The sequence below is a fragment of the Carettochelys insculpta genome, chromosome 18 (genome assembly GCF_033958435.1).
Source record: "Carettochelys insculpta isolate YL-2023 chromosome 18, ASM3395843v1, whole genome shotgun sequence".
Taxonomy (NCBI): domain Eukaryota; kingdom Metazoa; phylum Chordata; order Testudines; family Carettochelyidae; genus Carettochelys; species Carettochelys insculpta.
Genome location: NC_134154.1, coordinates 13,313,173 through 13,339,705, shown reverse-complemented (window position 1 = coordinate 13,339,705; position 26,533 = coordinate 13,313,173). Strand labels below are relative to the sequence as shown.

Below are 26,533 nucleotides of genomic sequence, written 5' to 3'. Positions count from 1 at the left end.
AAGCATGATGCTGTAGTCTAGTCATCCTAGCTCATTTTTATTATCACTGAGTGAGATGTCCACAAATGTTTTTCCCATTGGTAAGAAGGATTCCTTTTAACTGGAACTGGGCTATTAGTACTGTGTCTGAGAAACTATTAAAATGCTTTATTACCCTATGGATTGTAAGATTTGTTTTGGCAGATGTGGAGAAAATGTCAATTCAACTTTACACCTCTTATTTTCTCTGCTGGCTAAACTCAACTAATAGGTATCTTAAATTACACTAAGGAAAAAACCCACTGAGATTTCTAACACCATTGATTGTCTAGCCTTAGTTCAATTTCATCTGGCATTGCCTAGTGGGAGAAAAATAGGTCACCAAAATTTTGCTGCACCACTACTACTTTGCTCCCCCATCCTTATTCATGTTTACTTCATTAGCACCACATGCTGTCAAATGGTCAGTTATTAGTACAGTAGTTCCATAACATACGTACAGTAAGCTTCCTTCTCCCTTCCCTAAAGCATGTGCCTATTGGCCTAAAAGAACAGTAAATCCATGTTCAGCTCCAAAATTCCTGCACAGACTTTATGCTGCCTTTCAACTTTTAAGGCTTTGTTTACATGAGAAAGTGCTCACCTAATCTAGAACATTAATTTAAGCAGATACATGGGACAAGTATAATATTATGCAGACACACTTCTTTCATTAGGTTACTTAGGAAAAGCTGTAAGTTACACTAAAAAGCCAATCATGTCCTCTTGTGAACGTTATTACCATAAAACTAGCAACTGTCCCATGTAGCCGAACCTTAAAATGATGGCCGGGGGAGAAGAGAAGAGGTGGAGCAGGCACATCTTGCTATTCTGAATTAAAATTGTTAAGAATCGTTGTGTTTTGAATAAGCAACCCTTGTAGTTTACATTACCCAGAGACCAAGGGAGCTGGTTCCCAGGCTGTTTATAAATAGAAACAAAGCAATTTCTATGACAACATTCAAAGCATGCCCAACATAGTTTTCAATGTTGGGCTACAGTTAAACTAATATTCCATAATACTCGAAGCAAAACAAATTGCTTTGATATTACCATGCAGAGAGACTAGAGGGGCTTCACTCCTCTAATTCAGACAGCACTTTTATTTTATTCTATTTCTGTTTTATTCTATTTCTCCATGCCTCAAGATTCCTAAGTGCCATTCATTAGAAAAAATCAAAGGAACTTGCTATTGGCATAAACTGCATATGTTGGTCAGCCACAGCTGCAACCAACATGCAGCAATAACTTCCATAAGGTTAGCTATTTTGACTTTTCAGACTAGATCTATGATTAGCATTCCAATACCACATTGTAGATTGCATTAAAAGTAGCTCTGGAAAGGAGATTAATACATAGTCTTCTCAGTCCACATGTCTCAGTGTAGAGAAGTAAAAAAAGTAACACTTACAGTAAGGGCCTGGTCCACCCCCCCAGGAAATAGTCTTGCCAAGAAACTAGATTCTACAAATGATGGCAAAATCTAACCTGAGTTACTAGGAAGACCTGTTCTGTCTTCTAAAGCATTAGTATACACCTGGACACTCAGGAAAATTAATCTGAATTAACAAAAGTTATGACTGTAACATTGAAACACTTATGCCAAATTAAAGTGGCCTTAATTCATGTTAGCTTAATATAGTTCCAAAGGTCACATTCATTCTGACTATGAACAGTCAAATAGGGGTTTAATGTGGTTTAAATACAGAGTGAAGGTGAATTTGGATCAGTGTTTCTGCAGGCTGGTCTACACTAGGAGACAGTGTCAAATTTACGTCTCTATGGTTGATTATATAAACTCTCTGTCTACACTCCAGTGGTCAATAGGTAGATTCTAAGCAACTCTAACGCCAACTTCTGTACCGCTGATTTCCCAATGAAGTTACTTGAAAAATCAACATCAAGCTAAAGCAGTGTAGATTAACCAGGGTTAAAACTGATTTTATTAGCCCCAGAAAGAGTGCCACAATGCCCCTCAAGGTGCCTTCTCATGTCATCACTCTAGGGCTACGTCTACACGTGCACCCAACTTCGAAATAGCTTATTTCGATGTTGCGACATCGAAATAGGCTATTTCGATGAATAACATCTACACGTCCTCCAGGGCTGGCAACGTCGATGTTCAACTTCGACGTTGCTCAGCCCAACATCGAAATAGGCACAACGAGGGAACGTCTACACGGCAAAGTAGCACACATCGAAATAAGGGAGCCAGGCACAGCTGCAGACAGGGTCACGGGGCGGACTCAACAGCAAGCCGCTCCCTTAAAGGGCCCCTCCCAGACACACTTTCATTAAACAGTGCAAGATACACAGAGCCAACAACTAGTTGCAGACCCTGTATATGCAGCACGGACCCCCAGCTGCAGCAGCAGCAGCCAGAAGCCCTGGGCTAAGGGCTGCTGCCCACGGTGACCACAGAGCCCCGCAAGGGCTGGAGAGAGAGTATCTCTCAACCCCCCAGCTGATGGCCGCCATGGAGGACCCCGCTATTTCGATGTTGCGGGACGCGGATCGTCTACACGTCCCTACTTCGATGTTGAACGTCGAAGTAGGGCGCTATTCCCATCCGCTCATGGGGTTAGCGACTTCGACGTCTCGCCGCCTAACGTCGATTTCAACTTCGAAATAGCGCCCAACACGTGTAGACGTGACGGGCGCTATTTCGAAGTTACTGCCGCTACTTCGAAGTAGCGTGCACGTGTAGACGCAGCCTAGATGACCAGGAAGTAGAAAATGGGAAGCCTGGCATTTAGAATTCATTTGTTTATGAGCAGTGGGCGATCGCACATAGTACGGAGCAGCCCCCTCCCTTACAGGCTGTAAGAATTTGGGGTCTATGTGGCTATCAAAACAAAAAAGCAGTCCAGTAGCACTTTAAAGACTAACAAAGTAATTTATTAGGTGATGAGCTTTCATGGGACAGACCCACCTCTTCAGACCAGGTCTGAAGAAGTGGGTGAAAGCTCATCACCTAATAAATTACTTTGTTAGTCTTTAAAGTGCTACTGGACTGCTTTTTTGTTTTGGTAGTATATAGACTAGCATGGCTCTCTCTCTGTCACCATTCAACACTATGTGGCTAGTATGAGAGGCTGAGAAACTTCTTTTTCTGTGGGTCACATTTGTATGGGAACAGCCCCCACCATTACGGATGCCATGCAGTCAGGGTCTATCCCCCACCCAACCACACCACATGGCTCACTCTCCACTCAGTAAAAACACCTGCCTGCTGCACTGTTTGGTTCATGCTTCTAGACAGCAGCATGTCATGGCTTGCACACGGTGAAGGCTTCAAAGGCAGGGAAGATTTTGGGATTGGTTGGCGCCGGGGCAGAGTGGGGAGTCTCCCACTGCAGCAAAGATATTCAGGGGCTGGCTGGTTATCACCAAGGTGCCCTGGCCAATGCTGAATTGGGGGCTGGACCCCTCCAGCCTAGTGCCTTCCTCATACTAACAGGAGCCTCACAGTGCCGTCAACTTCCCCAGTCTCCACAGGATGGGGTGGGGAGGGGCAGCCCTGGCCATAACTGCATTGTGGGCTATCCCTCCCCACATCTCAAAGCACGTGGCTCAGGGGAACCACACAGTCTCTGTGGTGTTTTGTTTGCTGCATCTCACCAAGGGAAAATAGACACTGTAGTATGTAGAACTGACAGCTCCCTCACTTGATGCCTTGCTCCAGGAAAGGTGTTCTTTCACCAGAGGGGACCACTGATTTTCAATGGGGGAAGAGAGCCTAACCACTAGAAGGTGAGGCACACTGTCTTTCCTTCTGTTCTTCTTCTGAGAGATGCTAACCTCTGGATACCCCCTTTGTTGACAGAGTGCACATACACACAAAAAGAAGCTCAACAGAGCAATCCACTCTGTTGGCAGAGAGCAGCCAGTCTGCCCTGCCCTCTGTCAGAGTGGCTGACCAGAAGCTCTGCAAACAGGCCTGCCCGGTGAACCAGAAGCCATCTCTGTCAACAGAAGTGTCTACACTGCACTTCTACTGACAAAAGCGTTATTCCTTAAATTTGTGAGGGATAACACTGTAGAGAGAAATGCAGAGTTCTGTCGAGCCTGTTGAGAGACCACTTTGTCTACGTGGATGCTCCCTGACTTAACGTTGACAGACGGCCCCTTCTGTTGCCAAAACTCTCTAGGGTAGACACAGCCCCTGTGAGGAAGGGGCACAGAATCCATGAGAACTGGTTACAATAAACTGAGTTATAGTCCATTACAAAATTCACCTTTTGCATTCAAGATAGATGGACTTTACCCCTGAGATTGACTGATTTCAGTGTCACATGCCAAGTACAGGCTAGCTGGCTGGAAGTGGCCATCTTATAAAACCTATAAACCGACAATAAAACTGCCACCGTTTTGCCTTTTTAAATGGCACTTTTTTGGCTTCATAAAAATAAACGTCTTTCAGAAATACTGGCAAGCCTGAAGATTGACACCTTTATTATTTCCATCTTAAAGACTAACTATTGCAGAGTCATTTCCCCAACCCCCCCAAAGATGAACATAAAAGACAAAAAGTTGTAGCTGTGGTAAGCCTCTTTCACTCCTACAGCTTAGAGCATAGGCCATTGACGACCACTCGCCAGCATCCCATGGGCTGTGCGATCTTTTCCAGGTCTGATCAGGTGTTGTCGGTCTTTTAGTGTCTGCCATCAGCTCTCTACAGCTGGTGTTTTTTTGGCTCCCTCTATTCTTTTTGGGTTCCAACTTAAGGCTTGCTTTGTGATGTTGGCGGAGTCAGAAAAGCTCTTACCCAGTTGCAGGAGCATGTCCTCAGTATCAGCTCAGGTTTTCATAGTATAATTATATTATAGAGATACACACTTCATAGAACTGAAAGGGAACTTGTGAGGTCATTTAATCCATTCCCCTACGCCTTCACCAGGGCCAAGCACCTTCCTTTTTTAATCTATTTGCCCCACATCCCTAAATGGCCCCCTCAAGAACTGAGCTCACAACCGTTGGTTTAGCAGGCCAATGCTCAAACCACTGAGCTCTCCTTCCCTGCATAATTACTAGAACTTGTAGTAATTATGCTGGCGAGTTCATTTCAAGTGCAACTTCATATTAGGCAAGAACACAAATTTTTTTTTTTTAAATCTTGCTTATGACACAGACAGAGTTGAACTAATTTAACTGAAAGGTGTTTTATATTTAGTTAACATAGTGCAGCTTAGATGTGAATACTCTTATGCTGACTGAAGCCTGACTTACAGAAGTTTAGCCTGCATCACTAAATTCAGTTGCCGGCTGAATGGCTGTAGCAGAACACTTTTACTAATGCACTTTAACGCCAAATGAGTTGAAGTCTCACTGCCCCTGCCTGCAGGGTAAGAGTAACTCTCCTATGTTCTGGTCCCTCCCCATGTACCTGACCTGTAGAGGATGAGTGTTATGGACATGCCCCACAGCTGGAGAAATCTGATTCTGAGGGTCCATCTATACTTACCAGAAGATGAACCCCACTCTGGGGTTCAAGTTCATGCACCTGGTGGGGACATGCAAAAAATCAAGCTATCCAGGCTCGACAGTCCATGCTGGTATTCCTCATTATTGCTGGGAGTAAGAAATCAATGGAAGAGTTTCTCCTATCAACCTCCCTAGGTGAAGACAGCCTGATAAGTCAATCTTAGATACGTCATTCCAGCTACACAATTGTCGTAGCTGTAATTGCATATCTAGGATTGACTTTCAAATCTAGTGTAGACCTAGCCTAGCCTTAGGCTAGGTCTACACTTGCACTCAAAGCAGCTTTCATCATTCATAGGTGTTTGATCTCCCCTCCACACACACCCCGACAACAAAGCATTGCCACAGCAAATGAAAGTGTGAATGCTGTTTTGTTGGCAGGAGTGCTCTGCCACTGACAAAGCAAAACCCTCTTGTCGGGGGTGGAATTATTTGTCGACAGAAGTGTCAACAAACAGTATGTACACATGCTGACTTTTAGCAACATGGCTGTGACAACATCGTCTTGTCACTAAAAGCTGTGTAATACAGACACACCCTAACTCAAGCAGAAGAGATTCATGCTTTTGGCTCTGGAGTAAAGGTCTCTTTGTAAGCCCAGGTCAAACCCATGCTCACCCAACCTGAGAAAGTCTGGTCATTTTCTGACCTGACACTTCCCCCCAAAACCAAATGTTCATGTGGTTCTCTGCGGGCAGTGCATCCCCAGCAACTCCTGCACAGACTGCAAAGTGAGAGATGCTGAGATACCTCAGTGCATGCACTCCATAGGCCGGCCTGGTGTCAGCCTGCAGAATCAGGGCAGCCACCTTTGTACTAACTACCAGCTCACAGGAAGGAGATAATCTGACTCAAGAAGGTCCAACTGTTTTCCCACCCAACCTGACCTGGACCTAAACACCTGCAGTTTAACACCTGTGAGTTTGGTTCAGGTTGCAGGATCTAGTTTAGAGGTTCCTCCTGGGTGTGCATGACATGATGGCATCCGAACAAGCTGTGAGAGTTCAGGGCACTTTTTCCAGAAGAACTAAGAAATGCCACACTTTCTTTTTTGAAACCCACAGTTAAAGGCAGGGTTTCCTCATATGCGTGTTTCAGAATAGGCAGGAAAAATCCTGAAGATGAGACCTTGAAAGAGGCAACTCCAACAAGCCAAAATAAAGGGATACTTTCAGCTTGTCTTTTGAAACAAATTTTAAAAAAGAGTCTTCAAATAAAACACCCTTTAAACAGTATCAATTTAATGATAAATGATTAAAAATACAATGGGTTTCTATTGCTCCTGAGGGACATTTAAGAGCATGATCAGACTGCACAACAGTGCTCAAGATACTGGAGCCAAACTTCTCCACTGTGTGCCAAACACCTCTATTTTCAGCTCTTAATAACAAACAGAACTGGCAGGACCTGGAGACCGGCATGCACGGAGCCAAGAGGTGCAACTTATCAAGGAAAGAGCTGATTACAAACAAAAATAAATAGAAAAGGAACATACACTTCCCTTCTCTCTAAGTTCTTCTATTTCTAGGAATTGTGTTACTTGCAACTTCACTGGCCACCCCATCATCAAAACCTGACTGGATCTTCAAAAACTTTACAGTATTCCTTTAATATTAACCTAACAAAGCAATCTTATCTGTGTAGCAACTTCAATAGCATCCCCCAAAGGTATGGCTGCACCACTCAGATTATAATCAGCAAAGGTACATCTTTGTAGCTATGTGGGCACAACTTTATTGCACAGGCTGCATCTACATGAACACAAGGGGATTTTCCATCAGAGTAGAAAAACCACCTTACTGGATGATGGCAATGTTCTTCCATCAGCAACATAGTTACATCTATATCAGCATCATTGCATTGGTCACTTTTTCCCCCACCATCACCACTACCTCACCCCCTCTAGCTAATGTAGCTTTACAGGGAACAATGTTGCCCTTTCATCAATTATCCTCAGGAAAAAACTGTTTCGTTAGGGTGTCGGAGAGAGATTTGGGATTTGATTCAAACTTAAGTCAATGTTATATATTTTTAAAAGTAGAAGAAATATTGGCAAACACTTTCCAAAGAATATAAAAGTGTCAAGATTTTGACCTTCTGAATAAGACATGCCATTGCACAAAGCTAAACAGTGTGTCTCAAGACCTGGAGCTACTTTTGGGAAATTAATAATATTTAGACAAAGGAATGTAAGGACATTCCTGTTTCTTTAAACCAAGAAACTTAGTAAACAATGGACGACAACTGATTAGAAATGGTCATGATTTAGCTGTCTGCTTATGGATTCTGAAGTGACAGCAGTGTCAAAAACTAGTTAGGAGGGACAGAGATTTTGTCCTCATTGCAAAACAGATGCGTTTTTCATCTAGATACTGACCATAACTTACCATCTCACTGACACAAGGAACAGTTAGTTTTTACTTTATTATAGCTAATAGAGATTAACCCTATGTCCCCTATCTAATATCTACTAGGTGCATTAGCAGTACCTTTTCCCCCACTAATATTTTTGTAGTGAAGACAGGGGTCCAAGATCAAATCTAACAACCAAAATCTCAATACTGCTCTATGATGCAATGAGAACTTTATGAGGAAAAGATATTTTAACATGTCAGTATCCTAGTGTAAATAAGGCAAGTTGTAGTTAGTGTATGTTAAATGGTGAAAATAAACTCTAAACCTATTACATCTACCTCGTCTACACCTAAAGCAACTTAGCCAACTTGTGTTAAACCCTGCAAACACTATCTTCCTAGCATAGCTGTGGTGTGAATGTGAATGCTAGAACTCAGTTCCAACGCCAGTAAGCTAACTTTTAATATATGACTGCTTAACTTCTACCTCTGTTTTCATTCCATTCAGCATATTGATTCTTTTTTAGGAAGGTGTAGAAAACCGCGTGCTTGAGACATATTGAAAAGCTCTGTCTAGGTGATACTGTTGCAATTATGAAGGTAAAGCTTATAACTAACTTGCTCATAGCAACAGCATTTTGTCTAGGATTGAGGAAAAAAAAAACCATTTAGAACTGGGACTGTTCATTCCCTTCACCTACTTTTGTCAAAACAACTGTCCATTTTTAAAATCATGGTATTGCAGAAGTGTTTGTCTTTCACTATGCATGGCACGCTTACCAGGGGAAGGCACCACATGTACTTTTAGAAGACATTCTCTTGGTCTCCAGGAGTTCATGAACCAGTGCAGACAGGCAACACAGCTCTGAAGCTGTTAGTTGCCAGGATCAGATTTTGTTGTTTTTTTTTAAAAATTGTGGTGAGGACAGAAAGGAATTTGTTCAAGCATGACGTAACCAACATCAGACTGGGGGTACAGTGATAGCAGGGTTTAACCATTTTTTATTTTTAGATTTCTAAAATGGGCCTTTCAGGTCACAAAATGACAAAAATGTAACAGTTATCACACTTCCTACCAAAGAAGAAAGATGACAAAGCTTGGATAAGTAGTTTCCACACATGCAGCAGTAAACCTGGAACTTTCAGCACCAAAATCAAAGGCTGCTACTACATGAGCTAAAGAAGAGCCAATACCCAAGAACTCCATTAGGTGCATGTAGCAAGCAGTTGGAAGAAGCCAATCCACTTCACAGAGACATGAATACACACTGAGCCAGGGTTCAGTGGCCTCCAGCACTCATGCCAAGACTGGCACACAAGTCAAATTTTCATCAGCAGGCAAGGCGGGAGCTCAGCCCCACCCCTCCTTCCCCATGCAGCCAGCTTGCTCAAATTCATGCCACCTGTGGATTAACAAAAGACAAGCAAAGGCTATCAACCACCACCTAAAGGCTGTGTCTACACTACAGAGTTTTGTCGACGAAACTCAGGGAGTGTCTACACACAACAGGCCTTTTGCCAACAGAGTCTCAGCAAAACAGCACTTTCCCTGACAGCATTATCCCACCCTACATTGAGGAATAATGCTTACGTTGACAAGAGTTCTATCAACAAAAGTGCAGTGTAGAGGCCCCAGGGCCCTCTTGTTGACACACAGGGCTTCTGGTTCACCAGGCAGCCCTGTGTGTAGAGCTACTGGTCAGCCATTCTGCTGGGAGAGGGCCAGGCAGTCGGGCTGCTCTCTGCTCTTTCAATCTGCTTTTATGCATAGATGCAATCTGTCGACAGAAGTTTTGCCAGTAGATCTCTTCTGACACTGACTTCTATCGACAAATTGCTGTAGTATAGACATAGGCATCCAGTAAAGCTCTGCGTCTTTATTCGTTAAAGAAGCTGTTATAAGTAGGACTATTACTGACTTTAAAAAGTATCACTGGCACTTTGACCGTACACAGAAGGCTGAAGGTCAAATTTGAGCACTCTGCCTCAGAAGGATTGCCGACGCCTGCACTAAGTTTATTTTCTCTGTTATAGTCTTGTAGAAAAAGTCTCAGGTCACAGATTGCAATGGCAAAAGGTTTGGTGCATACTTGAGTAAGCAAATGGAACACACTCTTTAAAACTCCATCTGAAGGCTTGTATTAGGCATTTCTTGAATGAGTGAGTTTCTACTTTTCAAATGTTCTCTTTACTTAAAGCTCTCTTATTTTGAATAGTAACAGAGAGGGAGCTGTGCTAGTCTATACACTATCAAAACAAAAAAGCAGTCAAGTAGCACTTTAAAGACTAACAAAATAAATTTATTTGGTGAGCTTTCGTGGGACAGACCCACTTCTTCAGACCACAGCCATACCAGAACAGACTCAATATTTAAGGCACAATATTGAGTCTGTTCTGGTCTGGCTGTAGTCTGAAGAAGTGGGTCTGTCCCACGAAAGCTCACCAAATAAATTTATTTTGTTAGTCTTTGAAGTGCTACTTGACTGCTCTTATTTTATTAGTCTTGTTTAAATGCCAATATACAAGCTTTATTGCAGAAGGGACTTTTTGCTGCCTCCCATGACCTGAGTGCCACCATGTCTGCAATGTTTTTCTATTAAAGGTTCACATTTCTGCCATGATTTCAGAAGGTGTTTGAATCACAGAACCAGAAATTTCTGGTGTTTAATATTCAGTGTGAAAACACAAAGCTTTTCTTATCTTCACTGCACCACACTTTTTAGAGGCCCTCACTCCTAGCACTGCACTACCTGCAGTTCTGGAAATCATTGCTGTCAAACGGAAATCCACAAGTTCAAATCATGCGGTACTAAAAATGGCAAAAATAAGATTGGAAGAGGAAGATAACTATACTGGTCACTACAGAAGCACATCTCTCTGTATGCAGTTGTGCATTTATACCACCTACAATTAAGAGTTTTGTACTGTTTTAAGAAGTATATAACTGCTATTTGCAACTTAAACCATAAAGGAGTGAGAATTCATGACAGAAGTCTGATTCTTTGGAAGAACATACTCATGTTTACACCATAATATTCTGTGATCAGAGGCATAAATCCCCATCCTCCATGAAAAGAGAGTTAGATAAAAAAATATTGTATTGTTGCCAAAAATGGAATAATTTGAAGAAAGAGGTGTAAGAATGTCTACTACAAGTGAATGATAATGCTCGATTATTGGAATTCTAAATATAGAAACAATTCTCCCTTCATTTCCCACTGCAATATACTTAAATGGATAGGAAAGATATGTTAAACAACTCTGAATGCAATTTCTTAATACTTTTTGTTAGCTTTAATTACATCATACCAGTCTACCATTGGACTGAATTAGACCACCTCTTGGAATGCTTAGATTTGTTTCTGAAGGAATATACTTTGAGGAATTAAGGGCACAGAAGAGTAATATTCAAATTCCCTGCTTACTAACAAATTTAAACTCTCCCAAAAAGAGCCAAAAGGAAACTAAGATTCCAAAATGTTTATGTTTAAAAAAGAGTACAGGCGTGAAAAAAAATCCATAATGAAATTTGCTTGAACTAAGTCAGAGTACCCGTTGAACGTCTCTAGTCTGGCACTCTCTCATCCATAATCTGGCTTGATTTTAGTTACCCAGATGATCAGTTATCGTGGGTGTGGCCAAATTTACCATGGTCCGATAAAGTTTGTTTACAGCCACTAGTCCTGGCTCTCAGCGTTCTATACTGTTATTCACCTGCAATTTACCACTAAATGTCTGCTAAGAGACCAGTAAGCAGAGAAAGTGTTGTTAATGCTGCTACAAAATACTGACCCTGGAACAAAGCTAATGCCAATCTCTATGTAATGTGTATTTCAAATTATCTATAACTGCACAAACTTTAAGACAAGCTAAAAAGTAAAATTAGTAAAAAAGCTTATACTGGCTTTCATACTGAAGATGCAAAGAGCTTTTCATGTGGAGGAAAACAACATTTACGGATGACCCATATGCTTGCAAGTTGAAGCCTTACACACGAGTGGTAGCATTCACATCCTCAGCACTTTTCACATGAGTGAAAGGTACTCACACATGCTTTCAGGGTCCTGAGAGAAACATTTCCTGTAGCATCAGTCAGTAAGTGGTTTGGATGGGACAGATTTAACCAATCAGTCTTCCAACCAATACTTCTACCAATACTACCAATACTTCTAACCAACCAATACTTCACCTAGCATTAAATCAAACTAATCTTCATTATTAGATTTTCAGCATGTGTCCTACACCCTTTTTTGCTCACTTGGGAGTAGTATGCAGGAATATTTGCTTTCTGATCTCAAATCAATTATTTGACAGGGCACGAAGTTCATGTCACAGGACTATCTGCCTTTAGAACTGAAAGTTCTAAATAAGGAAATACAAATGTGTGACTAAAACTTAAATCTGGACCTCTCCAGCTGATAAAAAGTTCATAGAATTGTCAGAAATTCAATCTAATCTTGCTACAATTTAGCCATTTAAGACCAGTTCTTCAGCTGGTGTAAATCAGAGTTACAATAAAGTCAATGGAGAAGCAAAGCTGGTTCCAGCCTTGCGGAAATGCTTCTAAAACAACAAGACACTTATTTGAAGAGAAGGTTTGGAGAAGCCAAGTGTAGACGCTATCTTCAATTATCCAATATAAACGTCTTGTTTGTATTCCAAGATAAATAAATATTTATTGAAAAGCTAGTGGAAGAGCAATGCCAATTATTTAATAGATCTTTTTTGTGCAAATGTTATGGCAAGGACAAATCTAGGCCCCTGTCCATTCACACCAGCTTGCTACTCCTTATTACAAAAACAGCACAAACACCAGGCTAGGGTGTGTCAGACTAGAACGATTCTCAGAAAGAGGAAATGTACTGGAAACCTATTAACTGTAACAATTATGGGGTTTTTTTTGTTTTGTTTTAAAGTTGTTTCTGGCTTGGTTCAACCAGCAATAATGTCAGGGCTCAAAAATTCATTTATCTGAATGGACTTTGCTCAATAATAGTAGACATAATCAGACAGATTTATACAATAGATTAAAAGGTGTTTTTAAAAACAACTTGCTCTCTCATAATACAAAAGTAAGGATACTTCCCTCTTAGCACAAAAGTTACAACGAGACAATAAGTATTAAATACAACATTAAGCCTGAGTAAGTTTAGTCAGTTATTGACATTTCATAGCACTGTTTTCAAAGTCTCATATTCAACCCAGTAGATACACTTCCAAAGCAATAGCCATATTCCTTTGTATACATCTGTTGTTTATGATAACAGTGACACATTCGGGCACCACTGGTACAAACACACTCCACACAGATGTCCTAGTAATCTGTCTTCCCCTGAATGCTCAATAATTGGAACTGGACATCAGAGACCGTTCACACGTAAGGTAGAAGGCCACAGAGCTATGAAGACTTCCTTAAAGCCACACAATGTCAATATCTGAACCAAACCTACCACATAAACTTTTGTTTCATGTCTTTCGATGTACAGCCAACTATAATTAGATACTCAAATGATGAATGGCAGGCCTGTAAAGCTAGCAGCAATTCTTCGTGTGCCAGTCACAAGAAAATACGGTATAAAACTGGCTTGCTCTTCTGATCAAGTCACTAATAAAAATAAAGAATGTTATGATCAAGGGCATTTGTGCCAGCATGAAAAGCTCCTTTTGTAATACAAACAACAGTTGTACCTCATTCTGAAATTCTAAATTCGGATTACTATAAAAGGCTAATGATCACCCTAAACTGCTGGTAGAACACTGAAAATCATAATCACAACCAGTCCAAACTAGATCGCAGACAGAAGCACATACTTCCCCTGTTAAATGGCAACCTTGCTGCTGATACTTTTCCTGGGCACAATTTAAAATCCAACCATGATGACACATACAAAAAAAAAAGTTTCAAAATAGAGCAAGGAAATATGAATCTTTTAGTTGCTATCCAGGCCGAAAACTTTTTATTGCTAGAAGAGGGAATACGCATTAAACACATTTCAACCAGCTACAATAAATCCACAAAAGACAGTTTGGAGCAAACACACACAGAGTTGAATTAAAAACAAAAAGCAGTCAAGTAGCACTTTAAAGACTAGTAAAATAATTTATTAGGTGAGCTTTCGTGGGACAGACCCACTTCTTCAGACCATAGGTCTGGCTATGGTCTGAAGAAGTGGGTCTGTCCCACGAAAGCTCACCTAATAAATTATTTTGCTAGTCTTTAAAGTGCTACTTGACTGCTTTTTGTTTTGATAGAGTTGAATTAAGTTATTGTGACACTGCTCTAAATCTGTAACAATGTCACTGCAAGCAAACTTCAGAATTTCAAGAGGAAAAAAAGGGGTGGGGGTTTAACACACACTAACTCAATTTAACATGATGAGAGCAAACAGAGTTAGACCACCACATGACTCCCATATTAATCTGACTGCTGAAGAGCTTCAGAGCCAGAGATAGTTTTGCACCTAATGGGGGTCGGGAAGGAGAACAAACGAGCAGAAAAAAGGTTGGCTTTGTAAGTGAGTGGAAGAGGAGGCACCAGAAACCACAAAACCTGTATCCGTATACTAGATTCTGAGTCTTCAGGGACAGCCAGCATTTCACAAAGGTGCCCACCACACCACCAGCCAGAAACCCATGCAAGAGCCTCTCCCGCTCAACACACACAGGCTCCAGCCAGCTGTCCTTTCTAAGAACAAGACCCTTCCACGCCGGCGGGCATTCATTTCCCTCTCTCACGCATAAATCCAGTCTCCTGGCACAGAAAGAGAAGGGGCTGCAGATAATTGGCGCCTTTGGTGCGCCCAGACAGCAGCTGCCCGTCTGTTATTTGCCATGCAATGGTGCCTGTCAGCCCTAACCATCAGACACGGTTTTAGGCTCGGGAGAGAGAATAAACCTCTGCAAACTGAAGCCGGGAAAGGATGGAGAGGAGAGACAAGCAGCAGCAGCAGGGCCTTGAGGAGCTGTCAAGCCACGACCCCTCCCTCCATAGCAACCCAGACAGTGCAAGCCCAGCCTCACTGCCCCGCGGACTCGCCCATTGCAGACCCTCTGCAGAGAAGCCCGGCTTTACTTACGTGAAAGCAAAAAATAAAGTAGTCGAACCCACTAATAAGGCAGCTGCTGTGGAGACCGGGATATATTTTGTAGGTTTAAACCTCTTTCCAGTGCTGCTGGGCATCCTGTAGTTTGCACATCACTAGGTAGTCCCATCCAAGAGGCACCAGGGAAGGAGGGAGAGAAAGATGCGGGGACCCGCCAATGCAGAGGCAAGGCAAGGCGGGGAGAGGGGGTGGGGGGGGGAGGAAAGAAGGGACGAGACAGAGAGAAAGGGAGTGAGAAAGAGAGATTGAACAGCTGACCTCTAGCACAGGAAATCCCACCCACACAGGCCAGCCCACTCGGCTGATGTCAACGAGCCCCTTAAGGTAGAACTGCACTGAGAGACACACTGCTCGCCCCGCGCTCGAGAGACCTGCAGGACCACAGACACTTAACAGGTACATTCCGAACTGCAGTGCAAATCAAGGCAATACCGGGCACAAGCTTTCTCCTGGGCACATCACAAGGTACAGGCAGGCCCCAGACGTGCTCTGGCCCAACGCAAAAAACAGCACACAAATTCCTTCCTTCAAATTGATAGCTGATCTACAGGCGGTTTTAAACCACCCTTTAGAATTTAGTCTGCTACAGAAGTAGGTAGGCTTTCTAAACCAGCGTGGAAACGATGCATTTAACTCTCTCTAAAGAGCGCAATTGGTTTAAATTTTATGGGGCTTACATTGAAATGTTAAAGTCAACAGGTTGCACAAAACAATCCGGACCTTCCTATCAAATGCTATTGTCTCGGTCCTATGGGCAGCTGTCTACGGACAAGCCTCTGCAAAGAACCCCATTGGACTCGGCAGGGCTCTGAAGAGAGAGGTCCTATGCCAAAGAGTTTGCAGGATTAGGACATGTAATGAAGAACACCAGCAATACAAAGCCAAGTTTGTTTTACTAGTAAAAACAAGAAATGTGATCACTGGTATTTAAAAATTGGTGGGATCCTCTAAGTATGAGTTTTGGAAGTCTGATTTTTTCACATGCATGATTTAATCAATCCAAAATTGTGTGGGTTCTTCTGTTTAAAGGCGTGCCATCCAGCCCAATCATTGGGCAGAAATAAATTAATATCACACAATTTAAGGTGACAGAGCAAAGTTTGCCAAACAGTTCCATACAGAGAATGCGGCAATGCGCAACTCTTGCTGGTTCCTATCAGAGGGGTTCAAGCTTCCAAACAGGAAAGCCAGTATCCCATGGGAGGAAAAGTGGTCTCTATTAAACGGGTGCAAGACCTTCTAGGATTTTATTAATCAAAATCCAATGTCTAAAGCCTTGTTTACTTTGGATATTTGCCTCCTGTCCAGCCATCGGGGCCAACTGCCCTTGTAGCCCTACGATAGCATATCCTGATTATGTCACGGCGTACAGTCTTACTTCCTTTCCACCAGGAGTAAATTGCACCAGCAATAGCTTTACCTTGCCTACGTTAGGAGATTAGCCACTAGTGTAGCTGCACTAGTGGCTAGAAACTAAACGTACCAATTTCGGTCAGGTGATTATTAATATTGCCGCATTTTAAGAGGTTAAATTCATACCTGATTCCCCAGTAAGTTCAAGAACAGATGCTTGGAAGTTATTTTTAAGAAGCTTGCTTTTAGTTACCAATACAGTGTAACAGTTTAAAAGTAATTCAGTCAAATCACTTGCCCTCCAAGCACTCCTAACTGAAGCTCTTCCTTGAGTATAAGCTTCTCTTAGAGCTTCCATTTGCTAATTAGTAACTCTACCTCTTTCTAGAGAAGTGAAATGAGTGGAGGAAGTGTAAGGACCCAAAGGTTCCCTTTGGTAGGGCCTATACTGTCACGTCACTACTGTATAGCATTTCAAATTCACTACCTTTCCCTTCAGAGCTAGGCCAATGAAGTCATACAGGACTGAGATGAAGTAGCATATGCTCATTGGATTGCATACCTTTCAGTGTTACATTTTAATTAGATAGAGGAAAGCTTTTAAGCAACATGCCTGCTAGCTGTGCAGCACTCAAAACCCATGGTAACCCAAAGAATAAGGGATAAGGACAAAGAATTAAACCCAAGACTGGTGCCTGGTAGCATACAGCATTACCATCCAAAGCCTCTTATTTCTACTTTGTTAGTTTATGTACAACTATGAAATCTTAGTGTCAGCTAGCAGCCGTCTTTCTGCAATATTAGAGTTTGATTTTACACAGCTTTAAAGGTAACAGTAAAATAGCCTCAGTTTGAGTAGTAACTTATACACTCAATTCTGTTAGAGGAAGTGATGACCAGCATAGCAACAGTATTCCTTAATCTTCTAAAAATTACTTTTGTAGTCTCCAAACTTCCACCTAGACAGTTACTACTAGTAAAATGCAGTGCCCATCTTCTAGATGGCTGCTGAAAAGTTCTACACTAAGCAATTTTAAACATAAAGGGTAATAACATAGGACTACATTGCTGCTTTGAAAATAGCATTTGTATTTAAACTGTTTGCTGAGAGAGAGAGAGAAAAAAAGACCACCACAGCCAGACCTGCACTAGCCTTGTTTCACTTTGAAATTTTCCCAGTGACACATATACAGAAAACTAGTATTTATGTTGAATACAGGCTATGTCATCCTTAACATATAGAAAAAAAAGCTGTTATTATAAGAGTTGACAGTTGAGAAAGTATTTGCTTTACTAAAGCAGTAGCTTTTCATCAGTATAGTATAATGACATTTTGGGAGGGGGCTGGATAGTGTTCCACTGGTTAAGCATCTAGCATTTCAAGTAGCTTCCTTTTAAAGTAATCTTGTATGGTTTACCTCTTTACAAAGCTCAGTATTAGAAATTTTCTAATATATACCCACCTTATCTAAGGTATGCACAGACCCAGAAACTAAAGTTTAATATGATCCTCTTACATAGGAATTCCCACCACATTAAAGCAGACTTCAAATTCAGAGATGGAATTTAAACAGATACACTGAGGGCATTTAAAAATGAACATCTAATTACTCCTTAACCCTTTAAGATAGATATTTGCAGGCCTTCATGGTTCAGCTGTTTCTAAATTGGATACATGGCTATCACTAGCCTCACACCTTTATTCTGTTCTTCCAAACAGCTGATTACTATATCCCAAGAAGTGTCACCATTCTGCTCATATTCACAGCACAATTTCCACAAAGCAGACAAGCAAGAATTCTGCCACTCACAAGTTTCGCATTTAGTGCCCTTAATGTAGCTCTTGGATGCATTATTTTAAAGACTCTTTCATGCCAATTTACCTCCAGAATTTTTTAATCTTATGAGTAAGTAATAGACTAGGGGAGGGAAAGTGAGTAAAGAGCTGGTAATAGAACAGCATCCTGTGAATTTCTTCACTTATTACTCTTACACTTTCACTACTTGTAATCATGAACCTGTCAATTGAAAGTACTTTCTTTGCAAATTTGTTACTTGTATTTCCACACCTGCAGTTTCTAATTAACCAGTTGAATTGCTACATCAAATTGTCAACTCTACAGATACAAGAATGAGTTACTATTACAGTGTATTTACCCAACATATTACTACTAAAAATTTCACAACAGAAGTCTTGAGCTCTAACATTATACCTCATGTGACAATACTAATACCACGTATAGTTTAAGTCCTGTGATGCAAGCTCCTAAACACATCAAAACATTTACACAAGCTTATATCAATGTTGTACTAGTGTTCTAGATATGGTTTATAAAATTAAAGATCTGCAGTTAAAGATTGCTGAAGTAACGTTTAAAAAATTAAGAATCTCCCTCTTCATCCAGGGAAAAGTGTTTCCCTTATTTAACTTGAGGGAACTTTCAGATTGGCAAGGAGGAAACAAATTTGATTGTCATTCTGATTGCCTCTTCTCCACTAAGTACTGAGGATTCCACAAAAGTAAAATTGATGTGAATCATTCTGCATGTACACTACTAGAGTCCACCACACACCTCATGAATACATTGTGGGAGCACGAGCACCTGGTGGCCGGGCCTCACTCGCAAGGCAGAATGACCGTACACTCCATCTTGGAATGCTATCATACAACGGCGGGAAGGTCTGAAGTCAGGCCAGGAGAAAGAAATCAGAAAGTTGACAAGTAGTTGGAGAGTCCCCAAAGAGAACATCCTGACAAGCAGATAGTAAGCCCCCAAAGAGAACAGCTGGGGCTAGTAGCTGGAAGCCCCGCAAAGAGAACATCTTGGTTGTACAACATCAGAGGGTCCCAGGGGAGGTTCAGAAAAAGACCAAGGACAGAGGAAATCTTGTAACATGTTCTGACAGGCCGGGAGGATAGAAAGCCCAAATTAGGTAACAAACGCTTTAATTGGCCAGGTATCGAACCCCCAAGTAAGAAACAGTATAAAAGGTGATTTAGCAGGAATAAGGGTGTGGGCTCCTGGACACAAGGCGGAGGCTAGCAACTTCCAGTCCAGACAGCAGACCCCGGCCTGATCACCCGGACGTCACCACCACGAAAGGTCCCAAACAAGCCGTCTCTCTGACTTGAAGGGCCGCTGTAACGTAGTTATTGGTGAGATGTGGGAGCATTGGATGTTATTGGTAAGTCACATGTAATTATATATAGTTATATGTAACCTAGTATTTAGCTTATGCCAAATAAATAACTCTCTCTATATATATATATAACAAGTGTTAAGTAATTGTAGTTACGAATAAATGAATAAATCACTATTGGTAAATACCACTAGCTGGTCTAGCTGGGTCTGTATAGAGAATTATTGGGACTTAGAACAGCCACAGGGCATTGTGGTGTTCACAATCGGAGTGTTATTGTTCCTGGTACTCATAATACTGTGGAAACCTAGGTTTTAAAGTGGATACACTGAATCACATATTGCTGCTACACTATATCAGGCTGCTATAAAGGTGGGGTGGTTGGTCCCGGGCCACCCGACTCCCCCCGCTGTATCACACCCCACGCGCACCCACGGGACCCGGAGTAGGTCGGCACATCGTCATGGCGTCACGGACAGGATGTCAAGGGTCTTATCCCTTGGGACGTGGATGCCCGTGGGAGTCAACAGGGAGGGAGTCAAAGCCTGAGGAGTTATTTTATCATGCTCAGTTCCATAAATTGGAAACCGAGCAGGGTGGAGAAGAGGGACTTGATGTATGTCTGTTTGATAAGGGGGATGACAGAAAGTATACTATGAGAGTGTCAGTTGAGGGACTGGCTTGTGTCTTAAGAAAACACCCAGGGTCGAGGTTTTATCCCAGGGAGGAAAAGAAGCAGTTGCAGTTGGAAGGGATACAGAAACCGCTGGATCCCAAGCAGAATCAGATGCATGCTTATAAAGTGTTTTTAGGATGTGTAGAGAGAGCTACAAAAGAAAAGAACCCGTGGTTTCCGAAATATGCCTTGGAAGACGGGGGACAAGCACATAGGTTGCTGGTAGAGACAGCTGAGGAGTGCTGGGAAGCGCGAATAGCTCATAAAGTAAAAGCAGATGATCATGACCCAAGGCGATTGTTAAAAATCGTGGCAGAGAAATTTGTTAAGTTGTTATGCACCCTAGACACGTTAGAAGGATTGGCTAGGTCGTTGGTCAGGGGACAGGAAAAGACATCTGCTCTGGAGAAAAAACCAGGAGGACTAGGGGAAGTAGAGAAGGGGGGCACCCAGCTCGGGGAGTCAGCTCCTCTGAGAGAGCCACCCGCCCCATATCCCCCAGAGGTGATTGAGTCAGCGGTCCCCTCAGCCCCAACGTTGTATCCAGATTTCAGGCAGCTGAAGGAAAAGGGGGAAGGACCGAGTAGCATAGGAAAAGGGGAAAGTGAGCAGACTATGGCTGAAGGGACAGGAGTAGTACAAGCATTTCCTATACCAGTCACACGAACAGAGCATAATCAAACCGGGGGAACAACTACTAAGATTGTGTTACGGACCCGTACCCTGGGGGAACGGAAAGAGTTATTAGACAGCACTAGCAGAAAACCCGGTGAACCGTTGCCTCAGTGGTTAGGTCGGTTAGTATTACAGTTTGGATCAGATCTAGTAGATAAAGAAGAGGCTAGATATTTAGTGCGAAACTCTTGATGGTCAGGGGGTGTTGCGAATAGCCGGGAGATAGAGGATAACACCCAATGGCCCGTTACTGTCCCAGCTGTCATCTCCTTGATGACAGAAGGCACGTTACAAATGTTTAACATACCGTTGGGATCAATTAGGACTGAGGAGGAGCTGATAAATACCATTGCTGGCATGTCATTTATCATGTGGCAAGCTCGCCAACACCCCTTAGGACTAACAGCAGCTCAGGCTAACAATCCCCGTCCTTATTTGTTTTTGGCAGACCCGTCTCAAGTACCCGTTAGTGCAGTAGCTGTTGAAGGGGCTGGTGAGGCAGCAGGGGTTACAGCAGGAGATCTCATGTGGCTGCAGACAGTAGTCGGACGTCCTTTGGGTACTTTGTTTACGGTCACAGGCAAACTCAAGTTTCCAACAAGCGTAGGGGAAACAAAAGTCCTAGCAGCAAGCAAGAGCAGGCAGAACCAAAAGCAAGGAGAGGGAGAGCAAAAGTTTTCTCCCCTTGAAAGGGCAGTATTTGGGTTCTTGCTGAATAACAGCAATCTTACAAGAAGTGAACTGAGAAAATTGAGTCCGGAGGAGCAATTCACCTTGGCAAAATCGAAGGCTTTTGTCCCTTACGGAGACAGTGAGAAGGGGAAGAATGGGGCAGACGATAAGGCAAAAAACGATTAGGGGTTGCTTCAGACAGGGCCGTATCTGAAGTAACCGAGCTTAATCGAGACACAAGGCCCTACACTAAAATACATACAGAAGGGGAAGTAATCAGATTTTTGTTAGACACGGGTGCACAGGTTTCAGTAATTAAGCCATCTGTCCCACACACTAAATTAGGGAAAAAATTATGGGTCCAGGGACTGCACGAAGTAAAAGCCGCAGAAATGGCTATGGTTAAGGTTAAAAGGGGTAATAAATTTTATAAGATTAAAGCTATTATAGGGCATGAAAATTTACTAGGGGTAAATGAGATTCGACGACTGGGCCTGAAGACATTAATATGGCAGGCCTTACCAGTAAAATTAGAAAGTGCTTTAGTGCATAGTCCAAAAGTAGTTAACGGGAGTCCATGGAAGTTCAAACTAATTCCTACCCCAGAGGAAGGGAAAGGGCATATAAGAACTTTATTAAAGAAATTGCTGTCAGAACAAAAAATAGAGTTAGTACCAGAGTCAAGGTTTCTGTCTCCCGGGTGGGGAATAAGGAAGCCGAGTGGAGATGGGTACCGGCTGGTGGTGGATTACAGACAGGCTAATACATGAGTAGAAAGGGTACAATTTACAATACCATATACCTTACCGGAAGTCTGGAAGATGTTACAGTCTAAGAAACTGAGATATGGGGCGAGTATTGATCTTAAGGACATGTTTTTTCAAGTCCCCCTAAGGGATGATCAGGGCATCTTAAACTTTTCAGTGTTAGGGAAATTATATAAATGGAAAGTTTGCCCTCAAGGCTATGTTAACTCCCCAGCAGAGTGCAGTTTAAAGTTGACGGAGACTTTAAGTAAGATAAAGGAGGAACCGGGAACGGTTGTGTTAAATTATGTAGATGACATTTTAGTTGCCGGAGAGGAGAGGGAAACCACACAAAGGCTTCTAAATAAGGTATATCAACAGTTAAAACTGAATGGATGGCAGGTCAGTGAAGATGTCGTCCAAGGTCGTGCAAACAGAGTTCTCTTTCCTGGGCCTGCAAATAGACTCTGATGGCATTAGGCCAAGGGAAGGAAAAGACAGACGATTAAAGGAGTGGGAAAATAAGCATCCTGAGAATAAACAACAAGTACAACAAATCTTAGGAGAATTAAACTATATTCGACAGTTTCTCCCCCTAGAAATTAATTGGGCAATTAGGCTATTGCAGAAAAAAGTCACTAAGAAACACCCATTTTATTGGACCACAGAGGATTCAGAGGCGTTGACAAAACTTATTGAAGTTAGTAACCAGCCGTTAACCCTATCCAGGGTGAAACAGGAGATTCCCATAACTATATGGCTGGCATGGACCGCAGACCATTTTTTAACCAGGATAACTCAAAGGGGCAAGATAATACATTTGGAGCAATGGAGCATAAATGGATCAGAACGAAACTATGGGCCGTTAGGGAAGCTGTTGTTGGGACTTGCACACTTGCAATTCTGGTCAAAGGGGCACGTAGGAATTATAGAAGCTCCTTTAATAACTGCATTAAAATGGATTACACTGGACTGCCCCGCCCCGGATTTTTCCGGGACCCTGCGCACCTGGGCACAACTAACAACACAGGCCCAATATTTTTGGGGAAATTGGGAGCTTAAGGATCAGATTAATGAAATGGAGGATATAACTACCCACCCTGTGTTTTGCGAAGCAGTAGGGCAACCGTGGATAGTTACAGATGGGAGCACAAAGGGAGGACAGGATAGAGCGGCAATGTACTGTGTAAAGTGTGAAGCCGTAGAGGTTAAAGCATTGCCTTTCAAGCACGGAGCTCAGCGTGCAGAAGCTGAGGCATTCTTTGTGGGTGTAGAACATGCATTGGAGAAGCATTCACCAAAGGAGGGGTTAATTATGGGAGTTGATGCACACTATATCATCCTTATAGCTACGGGTAAGGGAACTGCAGATTTAAATCGAGACAGGTGGAAAAAAATGTTACAAAGTGTTAGGGAAAGGTATCACCAAGCATATATAGTGCATATACGGTCCCATAGGCCAGATACCTACTGGGCTCATAAATTTGTGGACGAACAGGCACAACAGCCCATTGCAGTAGGGGCTAATAAGGTTCCAGAGGAGGAAGTGCAATGGTTAGCAAACTGGTTACATAATGAATGGGGACATTATGGGGCTAGAAAGAACTATCACTGATACCAGCAGGAGATAGTGGGGAAAACGGAGATATCGCTGAATATTTGGGAACATGCAGGACGGCAGTGTTTTGTGTGTCAATCAGAAAAATCCATGGGGACGATTGCCTATGACAAAGGTGCTTTTGCAGCTGAACAATTCAAACCGGGAAGAGTTTGGCAGGTTGATCTAATGGGACCATTAGAAGGGGCCCGTCAATACCCCAAGGGGCTGGTAATAGTCGATCTGGGAAGCAGACAAACATGGGTCTTGCCCTTGCGAAGGACAACAGCCAAGGAGGTAATAAGAGGCCTTGAAAAGGCAGTGGCACATTGGGGAATACCCACAGAAATTCAAACGGATGGGGGACCACCATTCACTGCATGCCAACTAGAACAGTGGCTTACATTTTATAACATCAAACATCATGTTCATTTACAATACCATCCCCAAAGCAATGGTGTAGTAGAACGAAAAATAGGGGTACTGAAATTAGGAATTAAAACAGAAAACAAAGGAAAAGGTTATAAGGGATGGGATTTAATTTTGCCAAAGGTACTTATTAATTTAAGCCAGCAAACATCAAGGTGGCCAGATTTGTAGCCCAAAATCCCAATGCCGTGGCAAGGAAAGTTTGCGGCAGAAGAGTTAGTATGGGTTCATATACCCCAATTGAAGGGATCAATCCCAGAGGAGGGAAAGATAATACAACAGGCCCAATACCTTAATACCTATTGGGTAACTCGCTTACAGCACAAAGGGGAAGTGCTGGTGCATCACAATTGGCTTAGCAGAAGATAATTTGTAACATATAATCTAACCATATGGCCAGGATAATTTTCTGAGCCTAATGTGTTTTATTACAGGTCAGCCTAATTCATGCTGGGAGTCGCAATCCCGTATGGAAATCGGCAGCACGAAACTCCACCAATATTGTTGAATTATGGGCAGCTGCATTCGCAGTTTTAGCCAATGCCACTGAATGTGTAGTTTGTACTAACAAAGTACCCTCTGCTAATGAGGCTCCATTTTGATTGGACCCTGTGTTTATGAACAGTTCTAATTTCAGTTCTACTAACCTCGGATATTTCCCCGATTATCAAGAAAGAAATTCCAGAGCAAGTACACTTATAACGTTGGCTATAACGGATACCCCTGCCCCAGAAGGAACTTTTTGTTGAGACTTTCCGCGTTTACATGAGACAATATATCGATGTATTGGAGAACAGCGAGAAGATTATAAGCCAATTTTTGTTGGGTTTCAACAAAACTGTAATTTGATGCTTTCGCTGTTTGAGTTATATAATCATTCAAATATAAATGTAACCGATAATTTTGTTAACAAGAATAATACCCATTGGTTATCGCTTGCAGATGTGTGTAATAATGATAAGTCACATCCAGCATTTTTTGCAGCCAACGGGGTTTTTCGGCAATTGGATATGGTTGAACGGGGGTGTAATATTATCAAATACTCCACTAAGCACTTTAATGTTACCATCATAAACCCCATGATGTGTTTGGGTCACTCACCCAAAAGTAAGGCCAAAAATATGCAAAATCAGGGTGTGCTGGGCGGATGCCCATGGTGGCACAGGTTTAATAATATACGGCCACAGGCCAAAGTTCCCGACCACTTATTGGCATATAAGTGGATAAAACAAAACAGCTTACCCCCAGCCTGGTTTTGGATTTGTGGGAGTCAGGCTCATTCAACGTTGCCGAAGTACCCTATCGGTCGCTGTACTATAGGAAAACTAGCAATTTTTGGTGGCACCATTTATACCAGAAAAAATTCCAAATCACGATTTATAGGCCGGAAAAAGCGAGGTTGGACATCGGATGGTTGGGTTGCTTTTAAAACTTGGCTATCAAAAACAGCCCAAGCTATTGTTAGCTTTAATTCATTAGGTAACCTAGTTATGCAGGAGCAAATATTAGCTTTAGGCGTAAGTATAGAACATTTAGGGAATAGAACCGCAGAAGCATTAGGGTTAACAAATGATAAAATGGAAGAAATTCGTACCTATGTTATGCAAAATCGCTTGGCATTAGATTATTTACTTGCTAAAGAAAATGGGTTTTGTGAATGGCTAGGTAACAAGTATCCACAATTTAATGGACAATGTTGTTTTGAAATTAAGTCAATCAAGCAAAATGTAAGTGATATAATCCAGGATATAGAACAAATCGGTCAACAGGCCAGAGAGGCGGCATCTTGGTGGGACAAATGGTTTGGTGGTATCCCATCCGTATTTGGCTTGGGAGGGTTAAAACAATTATTTTGGTCTATTTGCATAATACTCATAGCATTATTACTTGTCGTTTCTTTGGGGTGTCAACTTATACGCAGAATAACCTCAATAGGGACTCAGGTCAACTCTCTCACCCTCCATGCAGATACTGAGCCGTTGTTAGCTGCTGATAGCAGTAGTGGTGTGGAGGTATAGGTCCTGCTTGCTCGGCCACGGCCAAAGGGGCATGTGGGAGCACGAGCACCTGGTGGCCGGGCCTCACTCGCAAGGCAGAATGACCATACGCTCCATCTTGGAATGCTATCATACAATGGCGGGAAAGTCTGAAGTCAGGCCAGGAGAAAGAAATCAGAAAGTTGACAAGTAGTTGGAGAGTCCCCAAAGAGAACATCCTGACAAGCAGATAGTAAGCCCCCAAAGAGAACATCTTGGTTGTACAACATCAGAGGGTCCCAGGGGAGG

At 42.3% G+C, this 26,533-nt stretch overlaps 1 protein-coding gene across 1 annotated transcript in view; it reads right to left on the bottom strand.

Moving 5' to 3' along the window:
* The window catches only part of ZDHHC8 (zDHHC palmitoyltransferase 8), a 220,958-nt gene extending 205,824 nt beyond the window's left edge, over positions 1-15,134 (bottom strand). The window contains exon 1 of the mRNA XM_075012948.1: positions 14,933-15,134. Coding sequence (XP_074869049.1) covers positions 14,933-15,036 — 104 coding nt within the window. The 5' untranslated portion in view covers positions 15,037-15,134. The remainder of the gene's footprint in view (positions 1-14,932) is intronic.
* Between the last annotated feature and the right edge of the window lie 11,399 nt (positions 15,135-26,533).